The following is a 23,019-nucleotide window of genomic DNA, read 5'->3' on the forward strand; positions in this document are numbered from 1 at the left end:
AAAGGGCCCCAGAGCAAACTAATTTATGCAGTAGCTCACAACTTTCATCCCAGGAGCTCACAAAGTAGAATTTTTGCTTGCAAGACCCCGCAGTTTAGAGGGAGTATTGCACAAGTCAATGATTTCTGCCAAATTAAGGATGGGATTGCAACCACCAGGTCAACACTTGTAATGTCCAACGCTTGCCAAACTAAGTTGGGTCCCATCAGTGGTACCACCGCTATTTTCTGGGTTTGCTTGGGGGGAAAAGGAAATCATAACAGACGCAAAGGAGAAGAAAGTTCCTTTATATTTAGGTTGGTTTTTGAAAACGACTATTGTAAGGTGCCTTGAAGAAGAAGAAGAAGATATTGGATTTATATCCCGCCCTCCACTCCGAAGAGTCTCAGAGCGGCTCACAATCTCCTTTACCTTCCTCCCCCACAACAGACACCCTGTAAGGTGGGTGGGGCTGGAGAGGGCTCTCACAGCAGCTGCCCTTTCAAGGACAACCTCTGCCAGAGCTATGGCTGACCCAAGGCCATGCTAGCAGGTGCAAGTGGAGGAGCGGGGAATCAAACCCGGTTCTCCCAGATAAGAGTCCACACACTTAACCACTACACCAAACTGAATCACAAGGTAAGGCAAGAAACATTTTAGGAAATAAATATGTTTAAGGAGTGTGTCCAACTGGGGTCCCTCCCCCACAACCTTTTTGAGCCAGCGCACACCTTTGTCATACTGACACAACATGGCGGGTGTAGCCACAAAAGGGCTGCTACAAAATGGCTGCCTCAAGAGGCTCAGCCAGCCACAAAATGGCTGCCACAGCACACCTCAGTGAAGATTCTTGTAGCAGTAGAAAAGAGCCAGAGTCCAGGAGCACCTTAAAAGACTAATGAAATTTGTGGCTTGAGAGGAGCTTTCGTGAGTCACGGCTCACTTCTTCAGTTGGATCAAGATGGGCGGCCATGTTAGTCTGTCTGTAGCAGTAGAAAAGAACAAGAGTCCAGTAGCGCCTGAAAGACTAACAAAATTTGTGGCAGGGGAGTCACTGCTCACTTCTTCATATACCACAGGGATGTCAAATTCATTTGTTATGAGGGCCAGATCTGATATAAATTAAACCTTGTCAGGCCAAGCCACGTTGGGCTGGGGGGTCATATGTGATTAGATAGCAGAGATATAAATGTTATAAAGGACACAGGCAAACACAAAGGTTCTTTTAAAAAACACATCCTTAAAACATGCTTAAAACATTAGCACTCATTGGTCTTAAAGGTGCTTTCTTTGTATTTCTCCCATGAGATCCAAAGAACTGGGCAAAGGAAGCTCTGGCTCTTTCCTTCCTTCCCCAGGGGACCAAGAGGGGGAGGAGCCTCAGACAATAGAAGGAAGAGGGGCTTGGCTCAGTAGCTCTGCTGTGCGATTGAGGCAGCCTGGCAAAGCAAGCTATTCCTCCCCAAGGGAGGAGCCTCAGCCAATGGAGAAAACAGAGGTTTTGCTTTGTAGCTCCTGCGCAATTTAGAAAGCCTTGCAAAGCAAATTACCACAGGACTTTCGCGATGCAATCATCATCACCCTATACAAGAACAAAGGGGAAAAGTCAGACTGCTCCAACTACCGGGGGATAACCCTGCTCTCCATCGCAGGCAAAATCCTTGCCAGAATACTCCTGAACAGACTGGTGCCCACCATTGCAGAAGAACTCCTCCCAGAGAGCCAGTGCGGCTTCAGAGCTAACAGGAGCACCACCGACATGGTATTTGTTCTCAGGCAGCTCCAAGAGAAATGCAGGGAACAGAACAAGGCTCTGTATGTGACTTTTGTCGACCTTACCAAAGCATTCGATACCATTAGCAGGAAAGGCCTGTGGCAAATCTTGGAACGTTTAGGATGTCCCCCAAGGTTCCTCAGCATGATCATCCAGCTACACGAAGACCAGCGAGGCCAAGTCAGACACTGCAACGACCTCTCGGAGCCCTTCCCAATAGGCACAGGTGTAAAGCAAGGCTGCGTTCTCGCGCCAACTCTCTTTACGATCTTCTTTAGCATGATGCTTCAAAGAGCCGCAGTAGATCTAGATGATGACGATGGTGTATACATCCGCTATCGCACCGATGGCAGCCTGTTCAACCTGAGGCGACTAAAGGCACACTCCAAGACAATGGAAAAACTCATCCGAGAGCTACTGTTTGCTGATGATGCTGCACTCGTCTCCCACTCGGCATCAGCTCTGCAGCATATGACGTCCTGCTTTGCAGAGGCTGCCAAGCTATTTGGCCTAGAAGTTAGTCTGAAGAAGACAGAAGTTCTCCACCAGCCTGCACCCCAGGAAGATTATCACCCTCCCTGCATCACTGTGGGTGAATCAGTTCTGAAGACCGTCCAGCAGTTCAGCTACCTGGGGTGCATCATCTCCTCAGATGCCAAGATCGACAAGGAGATTGACAACAGGCTGGCAAAGGCAAACCGTGCCTTTGGCCGACTGCACAAAAGAGTGTGGAGCAACAAGCATCTGAAAAAAGGCACAAAGATCAATGTTTACAAAGCGGTTGTGATGACAACCCTCATCTACGGCTCCGAATCGTGGGTTTTATACCGTCATCACCTGCGACTCCTTGAGCGCTTTCATCAGCGCTGCCTTCGCACCATCCTCAACATCCACTGGAGTGACTTTGTGACCAACACTGAAGTCCTCAAGAGGGCGGAGGTTACCAGCATCGAGGCACTGCTGTTGAAGACGCAGCTGCGCTGGGCAGGGCATATTTCTAGGATGGAAAACCACCGCCTTCCCAAGATTGCCCTGTATGGCGAACTCTCCACCGGCCATCGAAATAGAGGGGCACCAAAGAAGAGGTACAAGGACTCCTTGAAGAAATCCCTTAGCACCTGTCACATCAACCATCACCAGTGGTCTGACCTAGCCTCAGATCGCAAAGCATGGAGGCACACCATCCACCAGGCTGTCTCTTCCTTTGAGAACGCACGCATAGCTGGTCTTGAGGACAAAAGGAGATTGAGGAAGAATCGCACTGCTACAGCACCAACCCCAAATCAGACTTTTCCCTGCAGCCGCTGTGGCCGGACCTGCCTGTCCCACATTGGTCTTGTCAGCCACCAGCGAGCCTGCAGCAAACGTGGGCTATTGCACCCTTCTTAAATCTTCGTTCGCGAAGCCAAGCCGAGAGAGAGAGAGAGAGAGAGAGAGAGCAAAGCAAGTTGTTATGCAGAAGGAAGCAAGAGACAGGGAGTTGTTAGGAGCCTATCAGGGGCCTGATAGGAGCCCTCCGGGGGGCCTGATTTGGCCCCTGGGCCACAGGTTTGATACCCCCGATATACCCTCTATCTGAGGTTATGTGAAGAAGTACGCAGTAACTCCTGAAAGCTCTTCTCCTGTTACAGATTTGCTTAGAATCTAAGGTACTACTGGACTCTTGGTCTTTTCTGCTGCGTGGAGAAAATGTAGCTGGGGCAAATGGAGGAAGATGACAGCTCAGACAGAACAAGGAGGGGCAGTATTCTTCGAGCGCAGGATTTCTTTCAGAGCCGGAAAAAAGTGAAAAGAAGATCACAAAGAGAACGGCAGACGAGCTCTGTCGCTTGACACATGACTTCACTCTGTTTTGGAGGAGGAAGAGAGCGAACCTGGCGTGCCCTCAGTGACTCCGCACGGCTGGCACGGCTGCATGCGCTGGCATGCGACAAGTCTGCGGCGCCCAACAAAGGATCTTTTCACCACGAGGAAGCGATCTCTGCTCCTCGCGGAAATGTGCCCGGCGGCTTTCAAAAGCACCTCTTTTCCAAGAGAGCACTACAAATTCCTTTGCCCGAGTGCAGTGGGGCATCTGGCCACTGTGTTATTCACAAAGTAAGAGACACGCACAAGAGCACAGAACTAAAAGGTACTCAGGTTATCTGGCTGAGCGTTTCCTTGTCTTGTTAGGAGAAGAAGAGACTGGATTTATACCCCGCCCTTCACTACCCAAAGGAGTCTCAGAGCGGCTTCCAATCTCCTTTCCCTTCCCCTCCACACAACAGACACCCTGCAGCATATGACGTCCTGCTTTGCAGAGGCTGCCAAGCTATTTGGCCTAGAAGTTAGTCTGAAGAAGACAGAAGTTCTCCACCAGCCTGCACCCCAGGAAGATTATCACCCTCCCTGCATCACTGTGGGTGAATCAGTTCTGAAGACCGTCCAGCAGTTCAGCTACCTGGGGTGCATCATCTCCTCAGATGCCAAGATCGACAAGGAGATTGACAACAGGCTGGCAAAGGCAAACCGTGCCTTTGGCCGACTGCACAAAAGAGTGTGGAGCAACAAGCATCTGAAAAAAGGCACAAAGATCAATGTTTACAAAGCGGTTGTGATGACAACCCTCATCTACGGCTCCGAATCGTGGGTTTTATACCGTCATCACCTGCGACTCCTTGAGCGCTTTCATCAGCGCTGCCTTCGCACCATCCTCAACATCCACTGGAGTGACTTTGTGACCAACACTGAAGTCCTCAAGAGGGCGGAGGTTACCAGCATCGAGGCACTGCTGTTGAAGACGCAGCTGCGCTGGGCAGGGCATATTTCTAGGATGGAAAACCACCGCCTTCCCAAGATTGCCCTGTATGGCGAACTCTCCACCGGCCATCGAAATAGAGGGGCACCAAAGAAGAGGTACAAGGACTCCTTGAAGAAATCCCTTAGCACCTGTCACATCAACCATCACCAGTGGTCTGACCTAGCCTCAGATCGCAAAGCATGGAGGCACACCATCCACCAGGCTGTCTCTTCCTTTGAGAACGCACGCATAGCTGGTCTTGAGGACAAAAGGAGATTGAGGAAGAATCGCACTGCTACAGCACCAACCCCAAATCAGACTTTTCCCTGCAGCCGCTGTGGCCGGACCTGCCTGTCCCACATTGGTCTTGTCAGCCACCAGCGAGCCTGCAGCAAACGTGGGCTATTGCACCCTTCTTAAATCTTCGTTCGCGAAGCCAAGCCGAGAGAGAGAGAGAGAGAGAGAGAGAGCAAAGCAAGTTGTTATGCAGAAGGAAGCAAGAGACAGGGAGTTGTTAGGAGCCTATCAGGGGCCTGATAGGAGCCCTCCGGGGGGCCTGATTTGGCCCCTGGGCCACAGGTTTGATACCCCCGATATACCCTCTATCTGAGGTTATGTGAAGAAGTACGCAGTAACTCCTGAAAGCTCTTCTCCTGTTACAGATTTGCTTAGAATCTAAGGTACTACTGGACTCTTGGTCTTTTCTGCTGCGTGGAGAAAATGTAGCTGGGGCAAATGGAGGAAGATGACAGCTCAGACAGAACAAGGAGGGGCAGTATTCTTCGAGCGCAGGATTTCTTTCAGAGCCGGAAAAAAGTGAAAAGAAGATCACAAAGAGAACGGCAGACGAGCTCTGTCGCTTGACACATGACTTCACTCTGTTTTGGAGGAGGAAGAGAGCGAACCTGGCGTGCCCTCAGTGACTCCGCACGGCTGGCACGGCTGCATGCGCTGGCATGCGACAAGTCTGCGGCGCCCAACAAAGGATCTTTTCACCACGAGGAAGCGATCTCTGCTCCTCGCGGAAATGTGCCCGGCGGCTTTCAAAAGCACCTCTTTTCCAAGAGAGCACTACAAATTCCTTTGCCCGAGTGCAGTGGGGCATCTGGCCACTGTGTTATTCACAAAGTAAGAGACACGCACAAGAGCACAGAACTAAAAGGTACTCAGGTTATCTGGCTGAGCGTTTCCTTGTCTTGTTAGGAGAAGAAGAGACTGGATTTATACCCCGCCCTTCACTACCCAAAGGAGTCTCAGAGCGGCTTCCAATCTCCTTTCCCTTCCCCTCCACACAACAGACACCCTGGGAGGTAGGTGGGGCTGAGAGAACTCTGACATAAGAACATAAGAGAAGCCATGTTGGATCAGGCCAATGGCCCATCCAGTCCAACACTCTGTTTCACACAATGGCCAGTGCACACACACACACACACACACACGCACACTGTGGCTAATAGCCACTGATAGACCTCTGCTCCATATTTTTATCCAATCCCCTCTTAAAGCTGGCTATGTTTGTAGTCGCCACCACCTCCTGTGGCAGTGAATTCCACGTGTTAATCACCCTTTGGGTGAAGAAGTACTTTTTTAATCCATTTTAACCTGACAGCTAAGCAATTTCATTGAATGCCCACGAGTTCTTGTATTGTGAGAAAGGGAGAAAAGGACTTCTTTCTCTACTTTCTCCATCCCATGCATAATCCTGTAAACCTCTATCATGCCACCCCGCAGTCGATGTTTTTCCAAGCTAAAGAGCCCCAAGCGTTTTAACCTTTCTTCATAGGGAAAGTGTTCCAAACCTGTAATCATTCTAGTTGCCCTTTTCTGCACTTTTTCCAATGCTATAATATCCTTTTTGAGGTGCGGTGACCAGAATTGCACACAGTACTCCAAATGAGACCACACCATCGATTTATACAGGGTCGTTATGATACTGGCTGATTTGTTATCAATTCCCTTCCTAATAATTCCCAGCATGGCGTTGACCTTCTTTATTGCAATCGCACACTGTCTTGACATTTTCAGTGAGTTATCTACCACGACCCCAAGATCTCTCTCTTGGTCAGTCTCTGCCAGTTCACACCCCATCAACTTGTATTTGTAGCTGGGATTCTTGGCCCCAACGTGCATTACTTTGCACTTGGCCCCATTGAACCTCATCTGCCATGTTGACGCCCACTCACCCAGCCTCAACAGGTCCCTTTGGAGTTCCTCACAATCCTCTCTGGTTCTCTCCACCCTGAACAATTTAGTGTCATCTGCAAACTTGGCCACTTCACTGCTTACTCCCAACTCCAGATCATTAATGAACAAGTTAAAGAGCATGGGATCCAGTACTGAGCCCTGCGGCACCCCACTACCGTCTTCCACTGCGAAGACTGCCCATTTATACTCACTCTCTGCTTACTATTAATTAGCCAGTTTTTAATCCACAAGAGGACCTGTCCTTTTACTCCATGACTCTTGAGCTTACTAAGGAGCCTTTGATGAGGAACTTTATCAAAAGCTTTCTGGAAGTCAAGGTAAACAACATCTATTGGGTCTCCTTTGTCCACATGCTTGTTCACCCCTCAAAGGTTAGTGAGACAAGATCTTCCCTTACAGAACCCATGCTGAGTCTTCCTCAATAACTTCCGTTCATCAATGTGGCTACTCATTCTGTCCTTGATAATGGTTTCTACCAACTTTCCCGGTATTGAAGTCAGACTGACTGGCCTGTAATTTCCCGGATCTGAAACTGCTTTTGGGAGGAACAGCTCTGCGAGAGTTATGAGTGACCTAAGGTCATACCAGCAGGTGCATGTGAAGGAGTGGGGAATCAAACCCAGTTTTCCCAGTTAAGAGTCCATGCACTTAACCACTATACCAAACTGGCTCGCTTAAAGCTTAAGCAACTGGAGAAACAGCACAGAGGTTGAACGGACATATTTGATTCTTGAGAGTAAGAAAAAAAGTTGTTAGGCAAAAAATATTTAATTATTTCATCAATTTTAAGTCTAACATTTTCGAATTGGAATATTGAAATTTGCATGCCTAGGTTTTAAAATGGTGTCTGCCTTGAATTATGGATTTTGGTATTTGGTTATACTGCATATTTTGCTATGCGAAGCTATGTTATGCTACTTGATGGGTCTCTGACCGTGTTAAACGGATCGAAAATTTAAATTTGAAAAATTTCTTGAGCGAGATCTGGCCACATCATCAGGGACTGAATTATTAAGGTAACACGACTTGGAAATCCTATCCTAAGAAAGGAGTAGTGTGGTATTGTTTCAAACACACTACTCCACCGGCCTGGGATGCTCACATCCGTGGGACCGCCCTTCCCTCTATGCTGCGCCACGACAGCTTTATCCCTTGGAGCAAGGGCTTTCTGGAGCTGCCAACTTGCAAACGGGCAACCGTACACACACCTTCTGTTGTGGTTCCCTCCTTATGGAATTGGTTTGCCTCAGGACGGCTCCTGATCTCCTAGCTTTTCACAAACGATGCAAAAATGAATTATTCAAGAGGGCGGTTCTGCATAGGCTGTAGCATTCTGCTGTACTAAATGATTCACGAAGATATTTGGAGAAATGATTAGGGGCTGCGGTCTATACGGCTGTGTACAGTCTACTGGAAGCTGGATCCTACATGGGCACCATGACCTCCCTCCCCCCCCAACACCTTTCCTGGCGTCTGCCAAGTATTTGGGGCCTGGTGTGTGTGGGGGTTGCCCAGCAAGGGTCCTGATTGGCCACTGAAGGAGCAGGAGGAGGAAGAGGAAGAAGAGGAGGCGAAAGAGGAAGAAGAGAAGGAGGAATAAGAAGAAAAGGAGGAGGAAGAAGAGGAATAAGAAGAAGAAGAGGAGGAGAGAGAAGAGGATAAGGAGGAAGAAGAGGAGGAGGATGAAGAGGAATAATAATAATAAGAGGAGGAGAGAGAAGAAGAGGATAAGGAGGAAGAGGAGGAAGAGGAATAAGAAGAAGAGGAGGAGAGAGAAGAGGATAAGGAGGAAGAAGAGGAGGAGAGAGAAGAAGAGGATAAGGAGGAAGAGGAGGAGGAGGAATAAGAAGAAGAGGAGGAGGAGAGAAGAAGAGGATAAGGAGGAATAAGAAGAGGAGGAGGAGAGAGAAGAGGAGGAGGAGAGAGAAGAAGAGGAGGAGGAGGAAGAGGAGGAGGAGGAATAAGAAGAAGAGGAGGAGAGAGAAGAAGAGGATAAGGAGGAAGAAGAGGAGGAGGAAGAAGAGGAATAAGAAGAAGAGGATAAGGAGGAGGAAGAAGAGGAGGAGGAAGAAGGAGAGGAGGAGGAAGAGGAGGAGGGAGAAGAGATGGAAGAAGAGGAGGGGGAAGAAGAGGAGGAGAAAGAAGAGGAGGAGAAGGAAGAGGAGGAAGAAGAGGAGGAGGATGACGACATTGGATTTATACCCTGCGCTTCACTTGGTGTCTCAGAGTGGCCCACAATCCCCTTCCCTTCCCCTCCCCACAACAGACCCACTGAGAAGTAGGGGAGGCTGGGAGAGCTCTGAGAGAATTGTTCTTAAGAGAACAGCTCTGCTGAGAATTTGTGGCTGACCCAAGGCCACCCTGCTGGCTCCACGGGGAGGAGGAATGGCGAATCAAACCCGGTTCTCCCAGATCAGAGTGCGTGATCTCACCCACTCCACCAAGCTGGTTCTCTAGGTGTGACTGGCTGTGCAGATTTTTTTTAAAGGTTGCTATGGCAGCAGCTGCTCTCACAGCTCTTCACTGTGTGAATGACGGTAAGCCACGGTCGCCATTTTGTGGCTAGCTCCACCTTCTGCAGCAGCCATTTTATAGTAGCCGTTTTGTGTCCCCTCCCATCTATGCTGTGTCAGTTTCAAAGGCCCTGCTGGCTCATAAAGGACAAGGAACCCTGCTCTAATCTAAGCAGTGGACACTGCTGGGAGTGATTCAGCACAGGACTGCAACAGTAACTCTCGGAGAGCCGCTTTACCTGGATATTGGGGTTTTGTCCATTGATGTCTGCTTTGGAGAGGTCCGGGAAGTTTGGGAGATCCAGAAGGAAAGGCTGGGGCCCGTCCCTTTGCAAAGACGTCTGCCCCTTCTCCTGCCTCAGTCGCTGCTTGGCAAACGGCCTGTGTGGCGCTTGGGGGTTCGGATAGCCCCTCCTGTCCTCTGGATTTAGGGTGAAGCTGGAGTCAGGGGATGAAAGGCTACCAGCGTGGAGCGTGTCCTGGATGGAAAAAAGGAACGGAAGCAAACGCAAAATGAAACAAGAAGAAGAATTACAGTTATATACCCCGCCCTTCTCTCTGAATCAGAGACTTAGAGCGGCTTACAATCTCCTATATCTCCTCCCCCCGCAACAGACACCCTATGAGGTGAGTGGGGCTGAGAGAAGAAGAAGAAGACTGCAGATTTATACCCCGCCCTTCTCTCTGAATCAGAGACTCAGAGCAGTTTACAATCTCCTTTATCTTCCTCCCCACAACAGACACCTTGTGAGATGGGTGGGGCTGAGAGGGCTCCCACAGCAGCTGCCCTTTCAAGGACAACTCTTGCGAGAGCTACGGCTGACCCAAGGCCATTCCAGCAGCTGCAAGTGGAGGAGTGGGGAATCAAACCCAGTTCTCCCAGTTATGAGTCCGTGCACTTAGACGCTGGAAAGCTTTTATGATATGATATGATACTGGGTTCAAAATGTAATGTATTGCTTGACCTAACCGACTCCATTTTCCAGCATTTGCTACTAACCCCAAATAGAAGCCTTGCATATCAAAGTAGAAGTGAAACCGTTACTAACCCTACTGTGAATTCCTGTCCTTGATACTAACAAAGGCAACAACCCTTTGAAGATAAAATGCCTCAGGGAAAGCCAGCTATTGCTTCCCCTGAGAATGAGAACCACAAAGAGATAAGAGAAAGCAAACGTGTGAGATGTATCACTCTAGTGTGGGAATGCAGATTTGTTTAGAAAACCTTTGATGTGCTTGTAATTAAAACATCTACGCTCCATGCCAAGGGCATCAGTTCCAATGTATCTATGCTCAGAAACTATGAACTATCAAATAAAGGCTTAACATTGTAACAAATGGAAGTCTGCTTACTTTGAAGTTCCATTGTCTGACAAACACTACACCAAACTGGCTCTCTGACTAGAGAGTCTGTCTGGAGGACAACTGTCACAAATCCTTAATATGTGAATTTCCAACTCAAAACAGTCGCTTTCAAAATCCTAACCCATCTATCCGACCCAAAGGATGTTTAAAGGGTAATAAAAGGGGACATTTCTCCTTCTTTTAGGATTCTGAGGCCCATTAATACACACAAAAGCAAAGGGCCACACTTATACTGCCAGTTTGGTTAAGTAGTAGTTAAGTAGTGGTTAAGTGTGCGGACTCTTATCTGGGAGAGCCGGGTTTGATTCCCCACTCCTCCACTTGCACCTGCTGGAATAGCCTTGGGTCAGCCATAGCTCTCTTATCTGGGAGAACCGGGTTTGATTCCCCACTCCTCCACTTGCAGCTGCTGGAATGGCACTGGGTCAGCCATAGCTCTGGCAGAGGTTGTCCTTGAAAGGGCAGCTGCTGTGAGAGCTCTCTCAGCCCCACCCACCTCACAGGGTGTCTGTTGCGGGGGGAGAAGGTGTAGGAGATTGTGAGCCGCTCTGAGTCTCTGATTCAGAGAGAAGGGCGGGGTATAAATCTGCAATTCTTCTTCTTCTTCTTCTTCTGCTCATTTATCTGAAAAATGTAGCCATTAAGTAAGGAGACAAAGGGAAAACCCCTGAGGCCTGAGAGAGACCAATAAATTCATATCACATATACTGGGACAAACGTCAAGCAGGAATCCTTCTCATTTGGGGTCCAAGGCCATTTACTGGATACGGTCCTTTCAACTTCCACTGCCTCGCCAATACTGACTAAAGAGGCATGACTCAAATTGAAAATTAATCCAACGCGGCGGGAGCATCCCAAGAGACTGTGGACAGGAAATGAACTCCATACCCAAGGCCAACGCAGACATGGTTTTAATCTGCTGCTAGCAACCCAATTCTATTAACATTCGTTCAGAAGCTAGTCCCGCAGTGGAGTACAATCTTTACTAAATGCACGTGAAGTGACAGTAAGAACCAGAGATCCCATCGATGCAGTGTTCCTAAACATACCTAAGTAGGAAGTAAGGTTTAGTGAACTCTTTTGGAATTAATTCTGAGTCAATACACTGAGGATTGTGATGTCAAAGTAACAGCACCCATGACCCCGAAGATACCTTCAGGCATCACACAGAGTGTGGGAGAAAGACACATGAGATTCGCATGTTTCTTCATTTCATACTTCCTTAGAATGGCTGAAGTCGAAACTTGGTCATCTTCCTGGCATAATGGTTAAGTGTGCGGACTCTTATCTGGGAGAGCCGGGTTTGATTCCCCACTCCTCCACTTACAGCTGCTGGAATGGCCTTGGGTCAGCCATAGCTCTCACAGGAGTTGTCCTTGAAAGGGCAGCTGCTGCAAGAGCTCTTTCAGCCCCACACACCTCACAGGGTGTCTGTTGTGATTGGGGGGTGGGGGAGGTAAAGGAGACTGTGAGTCGCTCTAAGACTCTGAGAATCATAGTATAGGGTGGGGTATAAATCCAACATCATCTTCTTCCTGAAAAAAATGCCATGTTCCCACAAAACTTATCACTACTCCATTAGGGAATAGTATTTACACTCCGGTGTAAAGCTGCAACAGGGAATTGACAAGCCAATGCATTCAGGCGCAGAATAGGCTGGCTCACAGATCTTCTTATATTAACTCTACTACTACTAAAATGGCGGACTCAGTCATATCATCTCCATATTGCAGATAAGCGGCGAAAGATGAGCATAGAAGCTTGTGTAAAACCTATACTATGATTGTGGTTTATGAAAAGCCATAGGGATGCTACTGCGAGCTGTGACTCAGTAGAAGAGCCTCTGCTTGGTGTGCAGAAGGTCCCAAGTTCAATCCCTGGCATCTCCAGTTGAAAGGAGCAGGCAGGAGGTGATGGGAAAGACCTCAGCCTGAGAGCGGCTGCCAGTCTGAGTAGACAATACTAACCTCAATGGGCCTCTGGTCTGATTCAGTATTAGGCAGCTCAAGTGTGGTATGGTCAATTAACCAGTTTGGTGTAGTGGTTAAGTGCACAGACTCTTATCTGGGAGAACTGGGTTTGATTCCCCACTCTTCCACTTGCAGCTGCTGGAATGGCCTTGGGTTAGCCACAGCTCTTGCAGGAGTTGTCCACGAAAGGGCAGCTTCTGAGAGAGCTCTCTCAGCCCCACCTACCTCATAGGCTGTCTCTCTTCTGAGAGCCAGTTTGGTGTAGTGGTTAAGTGCGTGGACTCTTATCTGGAAGAACCAGGTTTGATTCCCCACTCCTCCGCTTGCAGCTGCTGGAATGGCCTTGGGACAGCCATAGCTCTCACAGAGGTTGTCCTTGAAAGGGCAGCTGCTGTGAGAGCCCTCTCAACCCCACCCACCTCACAGGGTATCTGTTGTGGGGGAGGAAGATAAAGGAGATTGTGAGCCACTCTGAGATTCAGAGTGGAGGGTGGGATATAAATCCAATATCATCTTTTTTTAACAAGGATGAATAAGGAAAGTGGTCTTCGTTTGACAACAGTAAGAGTAGTAAACAAATTGAGGTCCATTTATGATGGCACACTCCCTTAGAATCATGGAGTTGGAAGGGACCTCCAGGATCATCTAGTCCAACCCCCTGCACAATGCAGGAAACTCACAAACACCTCCCCCTAAATTCACAGGATCTTCATTGATGTCAGATGGCCATCTAGCCTCTGTTTAAAAACCTCCAAGGAAGGAGAGCCCACCAACTCCCAAGGAGGAAGCCTGTTCCACTGACGAATCGCTCTAACGGTCAGGAAGCGCTTCCTAATGTTGAGCCGGAAACTCTTTTGATTTAATTTCAACCCACTGGTTCTGGTCCTACCTTCTGGGGCCACAGAAAACAATTCCACACCATCCTCTCTATGACAGCCATTCAAGGACTTGAAGATAGTGACCATATCACCTCCTCTCCAGGCTCTCCTAAATCTACTTATTGACCAAACAAATAGCCTCTCCTAAATCCACTTATTGACGAAACAAACTAGAGCTTATTGAAACAGATGGTTCATTGTTTGCAATTCAGTAGAAAATCACAGGAGAGCGAGGACTTGGATCTATGAAACTGGATCCAAACCTGATTTTAGCCTCCAAGGGGGACCTGTCGATTTCATGGAATTACAATTGTTCTCCAAACTACAGAGTTTTGTTCTCCTGGAGAAAATGGTACCTTAGGAGTGCGGGTTCCATGGCATTCTATCCTGTCGAGGCCCCTCCCCTCTGAAAACCCCGCCCTTCCGAGGCTCCACCTCCCAAGTCTTCAGAAACTTCCTGAGATCTACCAACCTTACCTCAATTATAAATGCTATATTTACAGGGTCAGGATAAGGAATGGCCTGAAATGACTTTAATGTGAAAGTAAAACATTTTATCCAGCGGCCTCCTAAGCTTTGTTCAAGAACAAGCACATGTGACCATAGGTGTAGGTTATGGCTGGTAATCGTTACACAGTGGCTGGAGATCTCCCTGGGATTACAACTGATCTCCAGCCAACAGAGATCCCCTACAGAAAATGGCCACTTTGAAATGTGGAGTCTAAGACATTTTACCCCACTGAAGTCCCCTCCCTCTCCAAACCCAGGCCTACCCAGCTCCACTCTCCAAATCTCCAGGAATTTTCCAACCTAAAACTGGCAACCCTACGACAAGTCATCAGACGAGCAGTTCCCTGTTGCTATCAAACGGAGAATGTCATAAAATTATAAATTCTATCATTACCAACACACTACTTCATATGGACATAAGAACATAAGAGAAGTCATGTTGGATCAGGTCAGTGGCCCATCCGGTCCAACACTCTGTGTCACAGAAGAACATAAGAGAAGCCATGTTGGATCAGGCCAGTGGCCCCTCCAGTCCAACACTCTGTGTCACATAAGAACATAAGAGAAGCCATGTTGGATCAGGCCAATGGCCCCTCCAGTCCAACACTCTGTGTCACATAAGAACATAAGAGAAGCCATGTTGGATCAGGTCAGTGGCCCATCCAGTCCAACACTCTGTGTCACAGAAGAACATAAGAGAAGCCATGTTGGATCAGGCCAGTGGCCCTTCCAGTCCAACACTCTGTGTCACATAAGAACATAAGAGAAGCCATATTGGATCAGGCCAATGGCCCATCCAGTCCAACACTCTGTGTCACATAAGAACATAAGAGAAGCCATGTTGGATCAGGCCAATGGCCCATCCAGTCCAACACTCTGTGTCACATAAGAACATAAGAGAAGCCATGTTGGATCAGGCCAGTGGCCCATCCAGTCCAACACTCTGTGTCACATAAGAACATAAGAGAAGCCATGTTGGATCAGGCCAATGGCCCATCCAGTCCAACACTCTGTGTCACATAAGAACATAAGAGAAGCCATGTTGGATCAGGCCAATGGCCCATCCGGTCCAACACTCTGTGTCACATAAGAACATAAGAGAAGCCATGTTGGATCAGGCCAATGGCCCATCCGGTCCAACACTCTATGTCACATAAGAACATAAGAGAAGCCATGTTGGATCAGGCCAATGGCCCATCCGGTCCAACACTCTGTGTCACATAAGAACATAAGAGAAGCCATGTTGGATCAGGCCAATGGCCCATCCAGTTCAACACTCTGTGTCACATAAGCACATAAAAGAAGCCATGATGGATCAGGCCAGTGGCCCATCCAGCCCAACACTCTGTGTCACATAAGAGAAGCCATGTTGGATCAGGCCAGTGGCCCTTCCAGTCCAACACTCTGTGTCACATAAGAACATAAAAGAAGCCATGATGGATCAGGCCAGTGGCCCATCCAGCCCAACACTCTGTGTCACATAAGAGAAGCCATGTTGGATCAGGTCAATGGCCCATCCAGTCCAACACTCTGTGTCACATAAGAACGTAAGAGAAGCCATATTGGATCAGGCCAATGGCCCATCCAGTCCTACACTCTGTGTCACATAAGAACATAAGAGAAGCCATATTGGATCAGGCCAATGGCCCATCCAGTCCAACACTCTGTGTCACATAAGAACATAAGAGAAGCCATGCTGGATCAGGCCAATGTCCCATCCAGTCCGACACTCTGTGTCACATTATAACATAAGAGAAGCCATTTTGGATCAGGCCAATGGCCCATCCAGTCCAACACTCTGTGTCACATAAGAACATAAGAGAAGCCATGTTGGATCAGGCCAACGGCCCCTCCAGTCCAACACTCTGTGTCACATAAGAACATAAGAGAAGCCATGTTGGATCAGGCCAATGGCCCCTCCAGTCCAACACTCTGTGTCATATAAGAGGCCCACCAGTAGGGCCAGAACTCCAGAAGCTCTTCCACTGTTGCCCCCCAAGTGCCAAGAAGCTGGCCACCCGACCTCCCCCATTCACCACTGGTGGCCAGGGAGGACATAGCAATCATAGCAGAGCAGCTGGTTTCTAAGGAAATGTTTACCCCCATACTGAGAGCCTTCCAGAAGTGTGATCCTGCGCAGCCCCTCCCCGCAAACAAGACAAGCCAGAGTTCTGCACACATTAGAAGCCCTTGGCTTAAAAAACTAATTAATGCCGCCTTTTTCGGACATTCTTCAAGCCTTCGTACTCTCCTCAGCCTGGGCTCTATTGTTACAACTTCAAAGACCGACCGCTGGCTCCGATACAGCCGATATGAAAGGAGAGGGTTCCCTGAATTTACCGCGCGACTGCCTTCCCTTTAAGCGGAGAGCGCCCCGGTCCTTTTTCAAAGAGCCGTCGCAGGCGTAGATCTTCTTTATAGGACGTCGGGTACAATTGAGCGATGCTGTAACTTTTGAGAAACAAAGCAAAATAAAAGCAACAGACCATGAGAGGCATCTTGGAAGAATCCCCACGAGGTGGACGTTCCTTCTGAAAAAATATCACTGTGGTGACCGCTTTTTAAAAAACGGTCAGGACATTTCAGCAGTAGTTTGCAGCTCTTTGGAACATATCGCCTATTCCCACCAGCTAAGTGATTGCATTATAAACTAGGCTATGCGCTTAAACACACACTATGGGTTAAATCTCTTTCTTTCTTTCTTTCTTTCTTTCTTTCTTTCTTTCTTTCTTTCTTTCTTTCTTTCTTTCTTTCTTTCTTTCTTTCTTTCTTTCTTTCTTTCTTTCTTTCTTTTCTTTCTTTCCTTCCTATATGCTTAAACACATACTATGGGTTGAATCTTCCTTCCTTCCTTCCCTCCCAAAAAAAGGTATGTCTTCCCCAAACAAGAACCTGAAAGGTTTAAAATGCGGTGGTCAAGAAACTAAAGTCCAAAGTTAAACAGTACAACTATCTATAACTAGCTCTCCTCAACTCTGAACCCCCTTCCCTAAAATCCGCCCCACTGAAAAACAGATTCCCCCACCTCATATCTTTCATCACAACCTTTAATTTTTGGACATTATATTGGTATTTAGAATAACTGGAACCTCTAGAAAAGCTGGGCCTTCTTGTGAAAAACGCATTCGACTTTGTTGAACCCTGCTGAATTTGTTGCTTTCCAATTAAATTTATTTTTTTTTATTTATACCCCGCCCTATCCCGCAAGCGGCCCCGTGGCACAGAGTAGTAAAGCAGCAGTACTGCAATGCTGTGGTCTGAACTCTCTGCTCACGACCTGAGTTCGATTCCAGCGGGAGCTGGTTTCAAGTAGCCGGCCCAAGGTTGACTCATCCTTCCATCCTTCCGAGGTTGGTAAAATGAGTACCCAGCTTGCTGGAGGGGAAAGTGTAAAAGACTGGGGAAGGCAATGGCAAACCACCCCGTAAAAAGTTTGCCATGAAAACATGAAAGCAACGTCACCCCAGAGTTGGAAACGACTGGTGCTTGCACAGGGGTCTTTCCTTTCCTTTCTCTAGACTCAGCCTTCCATCCTTCCGAGGTCGGTCAAATGAGTCCCCAGCTTGCTGGGGGGAAAGTGTAGATGACTGGGGGAGGCAATGGCAAACCACCCCATCAAAAGTCTGCCGTGAAAACATTGTGAAAGCGACGTCACCCCAGAGTCGGAAACGACTGGCGCTTGCTCAGGGGACCTTTCCTTTTCCTTTTTTCCTATCCCGCAAGCGGGCTCAGGGCGGCTTACGACATTAAAAACTCTGAACTGCATGGACCAAAAAGGAAAAAAAAGCCTGAGATCAACTGATCGTTCAGAACAAGAAATTTAATCTGTCCTTGTTATGGAACTGCTTTAGCATTTGCGGACATTACAGCTCTGTGGGGCCACAGCGCGCTTCAAGGGTAACGAAGGACCCGCACTTAGAAGCAGTAAAAAGTTTCCCCAGAAAAAAAGAAGAAGGTGTCCCCCATGGACCCCATCAGCCGTGAGAGTGAAGACAGATGGTCCGTTCTAAGGGTGAAGGCAGACGTATGTTCTGTGTTGCAGTGAAAAGAGGTGTGAACTTTCCCCAAAATGAGCCTTTGAGGCTGGCCCCGAATCTCTCTCGCTGCTGCCGAACTGAACCCCCCGTCCCTGTTTCCTCAGCTAGCCCGCTCTCATCAGATCTCAGAAAGAGATCTAAGCAGGGTCATCTCCAATTAGTACTTGTAGGGGAGACCACCAAGGAAGTCCAGGGTCGCTGTCCAGAGGCAGGCAATGGCAGACACCCTGTGAACATCTCTTGCCTTTACTTGGATGGCCCAGGCTAGCTCGATCTCTGAAGATCTCAGAAGCTCAGCAGGCTCAGCCCTGGTTGGTCCTTGGATGGGAGACCACCAAGGAAGTCCAGGGTCGATATGCAGAAGCAGGTAAAGGCAAACCATCTTTGCTCTTCCCTTGCTTTGATAACCCTACGGGGTCACCATAACAGAACAAGGGCTTATATCCATCATGCCCTTCTTAGCCTGGCTGTCCATCTTCCCTTCTGACCTCCTTGCCTGCCTCATCTCCTTTGTGATGTCAACAGGGCCTGTGATGTCATAGAGAGCTTGTGTTGCCAGGGAGTATCACTGGCTGTTACTAGTGGGAGGGGGCAGGGGGGTCCTTTTCCCTTCTGACCTCCTTCTCTTCCTCATCTCCTTTGTGATGTCATCTGAGCCTCTGATGTCATAGAGAGCTTGTGTTGCCAGGGAGTGTCATTGGCTGTCGCTAGTGGGTGGGGGCGGGGGGTCCTTTTCCCTTCTGACCTCCTTGCTTGCCTCATCTACTTTGTGATGTCAACAGGTCCTGTGATGTCATAGAGAGCTTGTGTTACCAGGGAGCCTCATTGCCTGTCGCTAGTGGGTGGGGGTGGGGGGTCCTTTTCCCTTCTGACCTCCTTGCCTGCCTCATCTCCTTTGTGATGTCAACAGGGACTGTGATGTCATAGAGAGCTTGTGTTGCCAGGGAGCCTCATTGGCTGTCGCTAGTGGGTGGGGGTGGGGGGCCCTTTTCCCTTCTGACCTCCTTGCCTGCCTCATCTCCTTCGTGATGTCAATAGGTCCTGTGATGTCATACAGAGCATGTGTCACCAGGGAGTGTCATTGGCTGTCACTAGTAGGAGGGGCGGGGAATCCTTTTCCCTTCTGACTTCCTTGCCTGCCTCATCTCCTTTGTGATGTCAGACTGGGCCTGTGATGTCATAGAGAGCTTGTGTTGCCAGGGAGTGTCATTGGCTGTTGCTAGTGGGAGGCGGCAGGGAATCCTTTTCCCTTCTGACCTCCTTGCCTGCCACATCTCCTTTGTGATGTCGACTGGGCCTGTGATGTCATAGAGAGCTTGTGATGCCATTAGCTTAGTTGCCACCCCCCCCCCCCTTTTAAAAGCACTGCATAACCTGGGATCACCTTGACCTGGATCTTGTCAGAGCTCAGAAGCTACACAGAGTCAGCCCCAGCTGGTACTTGGAGGGGAGACCACCGAGGAAGTCCAAGGTTGCGCAGGCAAGCAACTTCTTTTTGCCTCTTATCTTTAGAAACTCTACAGGGTTGCCATAACTCAATGGTCACTTTGCACCACCAAACGTGAAGAACACTCTTTCATAACTGTAAGAAGAAGAATGTGCCACTGAGTTGCAACTGACTCTTAAGAGCTTCAGTCCTGGACCAAGCCAGCCAAGAGACGTTCACAGACAGTTTGCCATTGTCTTCCTCTGCATGGCGACCCTGGTCTTCCTTGCTGATCTCCCATCAAAGTTCTAACTAGGGTTGACCCTGCTTTACTTCCAAGATCTGAGAAGATCAAACTAGCCTGGGCCCTCCAGGTCAGGGCAGAGGTGGTTTGCCATTGTCTACCTCTGTGTAGTGACCATGGACTTCCTTGGTGGTCTCCCAACCATGTACTCACCAGGGTTGATCCTGCTTTGCTTCCAAGATCTGAGAAGATCAAGCTAGCCTGGGCCCTCCAGGTCAGGGCAGAGGTGGTTTGCCATTGCCTGCCTCTGCGTAGCAACCTTGGACTTCCCTGGTGGTCTCCCATCCAAGTATGAACCAGGGTTGACCCTGCATAGCTTCTGAGATCTGACAAGCTCCACTTAAGATAGGGTATCTGGCCTGCCGTTGACTTTTTAAGCACCCTAATTTGTCCTAATCTTTCCCCCATCATCCATCTGTCTCGCAGTATGATAAACGTCTTCTGAGGCATGGTGGTTTCTCCTCAGGGTGAAGGCTGCCGATTTGACAAAGCCGTTTGAAATAGCTGTAATAATCTGGGCGTGGGAGAACCGCCCTGAGGAAACCTTTCAGAAACGGCAGCGGGGAGTTTCCAAGAGTTGGATTTCCATAAAACATGGACAGATTTGCAGGACTGTTAATTACTTAGTAATAATTAATTATAAGACCCAGAGTGCAATTGGCAAACAGCTGCAAACGCAGGTTGCCAGAGAACCAACTCTGCTCGGAATATCCACAAGTTAGGAGAACGACTTTGCTCTGAGCGAGCATCTGGTCTCCAAGAAATGGAGCCTTCAATTAAGGAGAGACCGGTGGAATTTGCAGAAATGAACAACAGCTGGTGGTTTCTAATAATGGGGAACGGTGCCTCCGTGGCCAACGGCTCGGTTTTAGAACAAGAGGCAACATATTGATGCTTCACACCCCCCATGGCTAAATACTTCAGTAAAACTCCCCAAAATCTCCACTCCCCGATTGTCTCACCCTAGGGACATTCCCTGATCCACACCCTGCTCCTTCCAATAGCCAAGTCCTCGTTTCTTATATTACACATATGCATAACTACCTACATGGGTACCAATCAAGTCGGTGGCCAGCTCCGTTTTTCAAGCTAGTGTTAAAAGTGGGTGCCAGGCCAAACGGTACTGCCATGTGGCGAACGCAGTAAGAAGTGATGTCTATGCTACTAACTGCGCTCGTAAATGTGCAATATCCTCATACTTCTTTTTACTTTGAACCAAAATCATTTTAGAACGTCTACACTTTGATGCCTTGCTGGACTCAGGATAACACACGCGCGCGCTGGCAGCATTTTTCAGAACCTCTGTTGTAAAGAAAAGGAAATATAAGTAAATGTCTTGTCTGGTTTTGTTTGGTTTGGATTTCTGTAAAAAGAAAGATAGAGATCTGAGATGCATCTCACTCAATTCTGCATCCATTACTCTAGCATCCAGAGTTCTTCCTCACAGTCCAGTATTACTGGGGAGGGGGAAAGCTAGGCTTTTCATGACCCCCATAGCCAAAGAACATAAAAACATAAGAGAAGCCCTGTTGGATCAGGCCAATGGCCCGTTCAGTCCAACACTCCGTGTCACATAAGAACATAAGAGAAGCCAGGTTGGATCAGGCCAGTGGCCCATCCAGTCCAACACTCTGTGTCACATAAGAGAAGCCCTGTTGGATCAGGCCAGTGGCCCATCCAGTCCAACACTCTGTGTCACATAAGAACAGAAGAGAAGCCATGTTGGATCAGACCAGTGGCCCATCCAGTCCAACACTCTGTGTCACATAAGAACATAAGAGAAGCCATGCTGGATCAGGCCAATGGCCCATCCAGTCCAACACTCTGTGTCACACAAGAACATAAGAGAAACCATGCTGGATCAGGCCACTGGCCCATCCAGTCCAACTCTCTGTGTCACATAAGAACATAAGAGAAGCCAGGTTGGATCAGGCAACAACAACAAAATAATTACAGACTTGTCACGTTTTATAAATGATCTGCACTATATTTTCCTTAGAGAAGGCAAATTTTGTGCTGTGAATCAATGCATGTGTGGCTAGCGGTCAGAATGCATTTGACCAGGATGGGCTTGATTCGTGTCCACACCAGAACACCTCAAGAGTACAGACTGCAATTTTTTTTGGCTGATTCAGAATGCTTGCCTCTGCTCACCATGAGACTGAGAAACTAGGGCTCCCATGTCCCCAGGCCGAGTGGGGGTTCTCCCACCTTGGAGGTTCTCCCCTGACATCGCCCTCAAGTGACATCGTTGTCCCGGCTGCTCTAGGCGTTTCCAGGAAAACTCTATGGTTTTCCTGGACGCTCTAGCAATTCGGGAAGGAAAACTCTATGGTACGATGGGAGTAAAGGTTTTTTTTAATTATGACAATTCTAATTCAAGAAGCAATTTAAGGTAGACACTGAGATTGATATAATTTAGTACACCTTCCGGTGATGTCAGGGGTGTGTGTAGTGTATGCAAATGTGTTATGCAACCGAGTTGTGCTAATGAGCTCTGGCATCTCTTCTTCTTCAAAATGACCCGTGAGCTTTGGGGATTTGCAGATTTTAGACCAGATGTTGGGCTGATGGTCCCTTAAACGTTCACATGGGGTCAGTCAAGTATGTACACACCCGTTTTCCTCAACACTGGAAATCCACGATAAAAGAGGGAAAAGGAGGCCGTCCTTTGTGAGTTCATTTGGACAGGAGGGCTATGAAGCAAATCAGTACCATCTCAGAAGGCTGAAGTGTAAAGCTGTCACCCCACCGCCGACACCATGGCTGTACTCGCGATGGTATGAAGCAGGGGTGTCAAACATGCAGCCCAGAGGCTGAATCAGGCCCCCGGAAGGCTCCTATCAGGCCCCCAAGCAACTGTCTGTCATCTGCTTCCTTCTCCCTCTCTCTTGCTTCCTTCTGCATCACAGCTTGCTTTGCCAGGCTTGCTCAATCGCACAGGAGAGCTACAGAGCAAAACCTCTATTTTCTCCATTGGCTGAGGCTCCTCCCTTGGGAAGGAAGGGGGGAGGGAGAGCTTGCTTTGCCAGGCTCTCTCAGTCACACAGCAGAGCTATTAAGCGAAGCCTCTCTTCCTTCTATTGGCGGAGGCTCCTCAGAGCAAGAGTTGTCAGTTATCAGAGATTGTTAAATAAACAAAACATTGCAAGAGTGCTGATGTTTTAAGTTTCCTAAAAATATATAGATCTTTAATTGTGTTTGTGTCCTTTATAAAGTTTATACCTCCACTATCTGGCATTACATTTTATGAAACACATAGCCGGCCCCACAAAGTCT

At 48.4% G+C, this 23,019-nt stretch overlaps 1 protein-coding gene across 1 annotated transcript in view; it reads right to left on the reverse strand.

Moving 5' to 3' along the window:
* The window catches only part of ISM1 (isthmin 1), a 36,671-nt gene extending 14,698 nt beyond the window's left edge, over window positions 1-21,973 (reverse strand). The window contains exons 1-3 of the mRNA XM_060257493.1: window positions 21,895-21,973; window positions 16,264-16,424; window positions 9,490-9,729 (exon numbers count right to left, since the gene is read on the reverse strand). Of these exons, the coding sequence (XP_060113476.1) occupies window positions 9,490-9,729; window positions 16,264-16,424; window positions 21,895-21,973 (480 nt within the window). The remainder of the gene's footprint in view (window positions 1-9,489; window positions 9,730-16,263; window positions 16,425-21,894) is intronic.
* Window positions 21,974-23,019: the final 1,046 nt, after the last annotated feature.

Source organism: Heteronotia binoei, chromosome 1 (assembly GCF_032191835.1).
Source record: "Heteronotia binoei isolate CCM8104 ecotype False Entrance Well chromosome 1, APGP_CSIRO_Hbin_v1, whole genome shotgun sequence".
Classification (NCBI taxonomy): domain Eukaryota; kingdom Metazoa; phylum Chordata; class Lepidosauria; order Squamata; family Gekkonidae; genus Heteronotia; species Heteronotia binoei.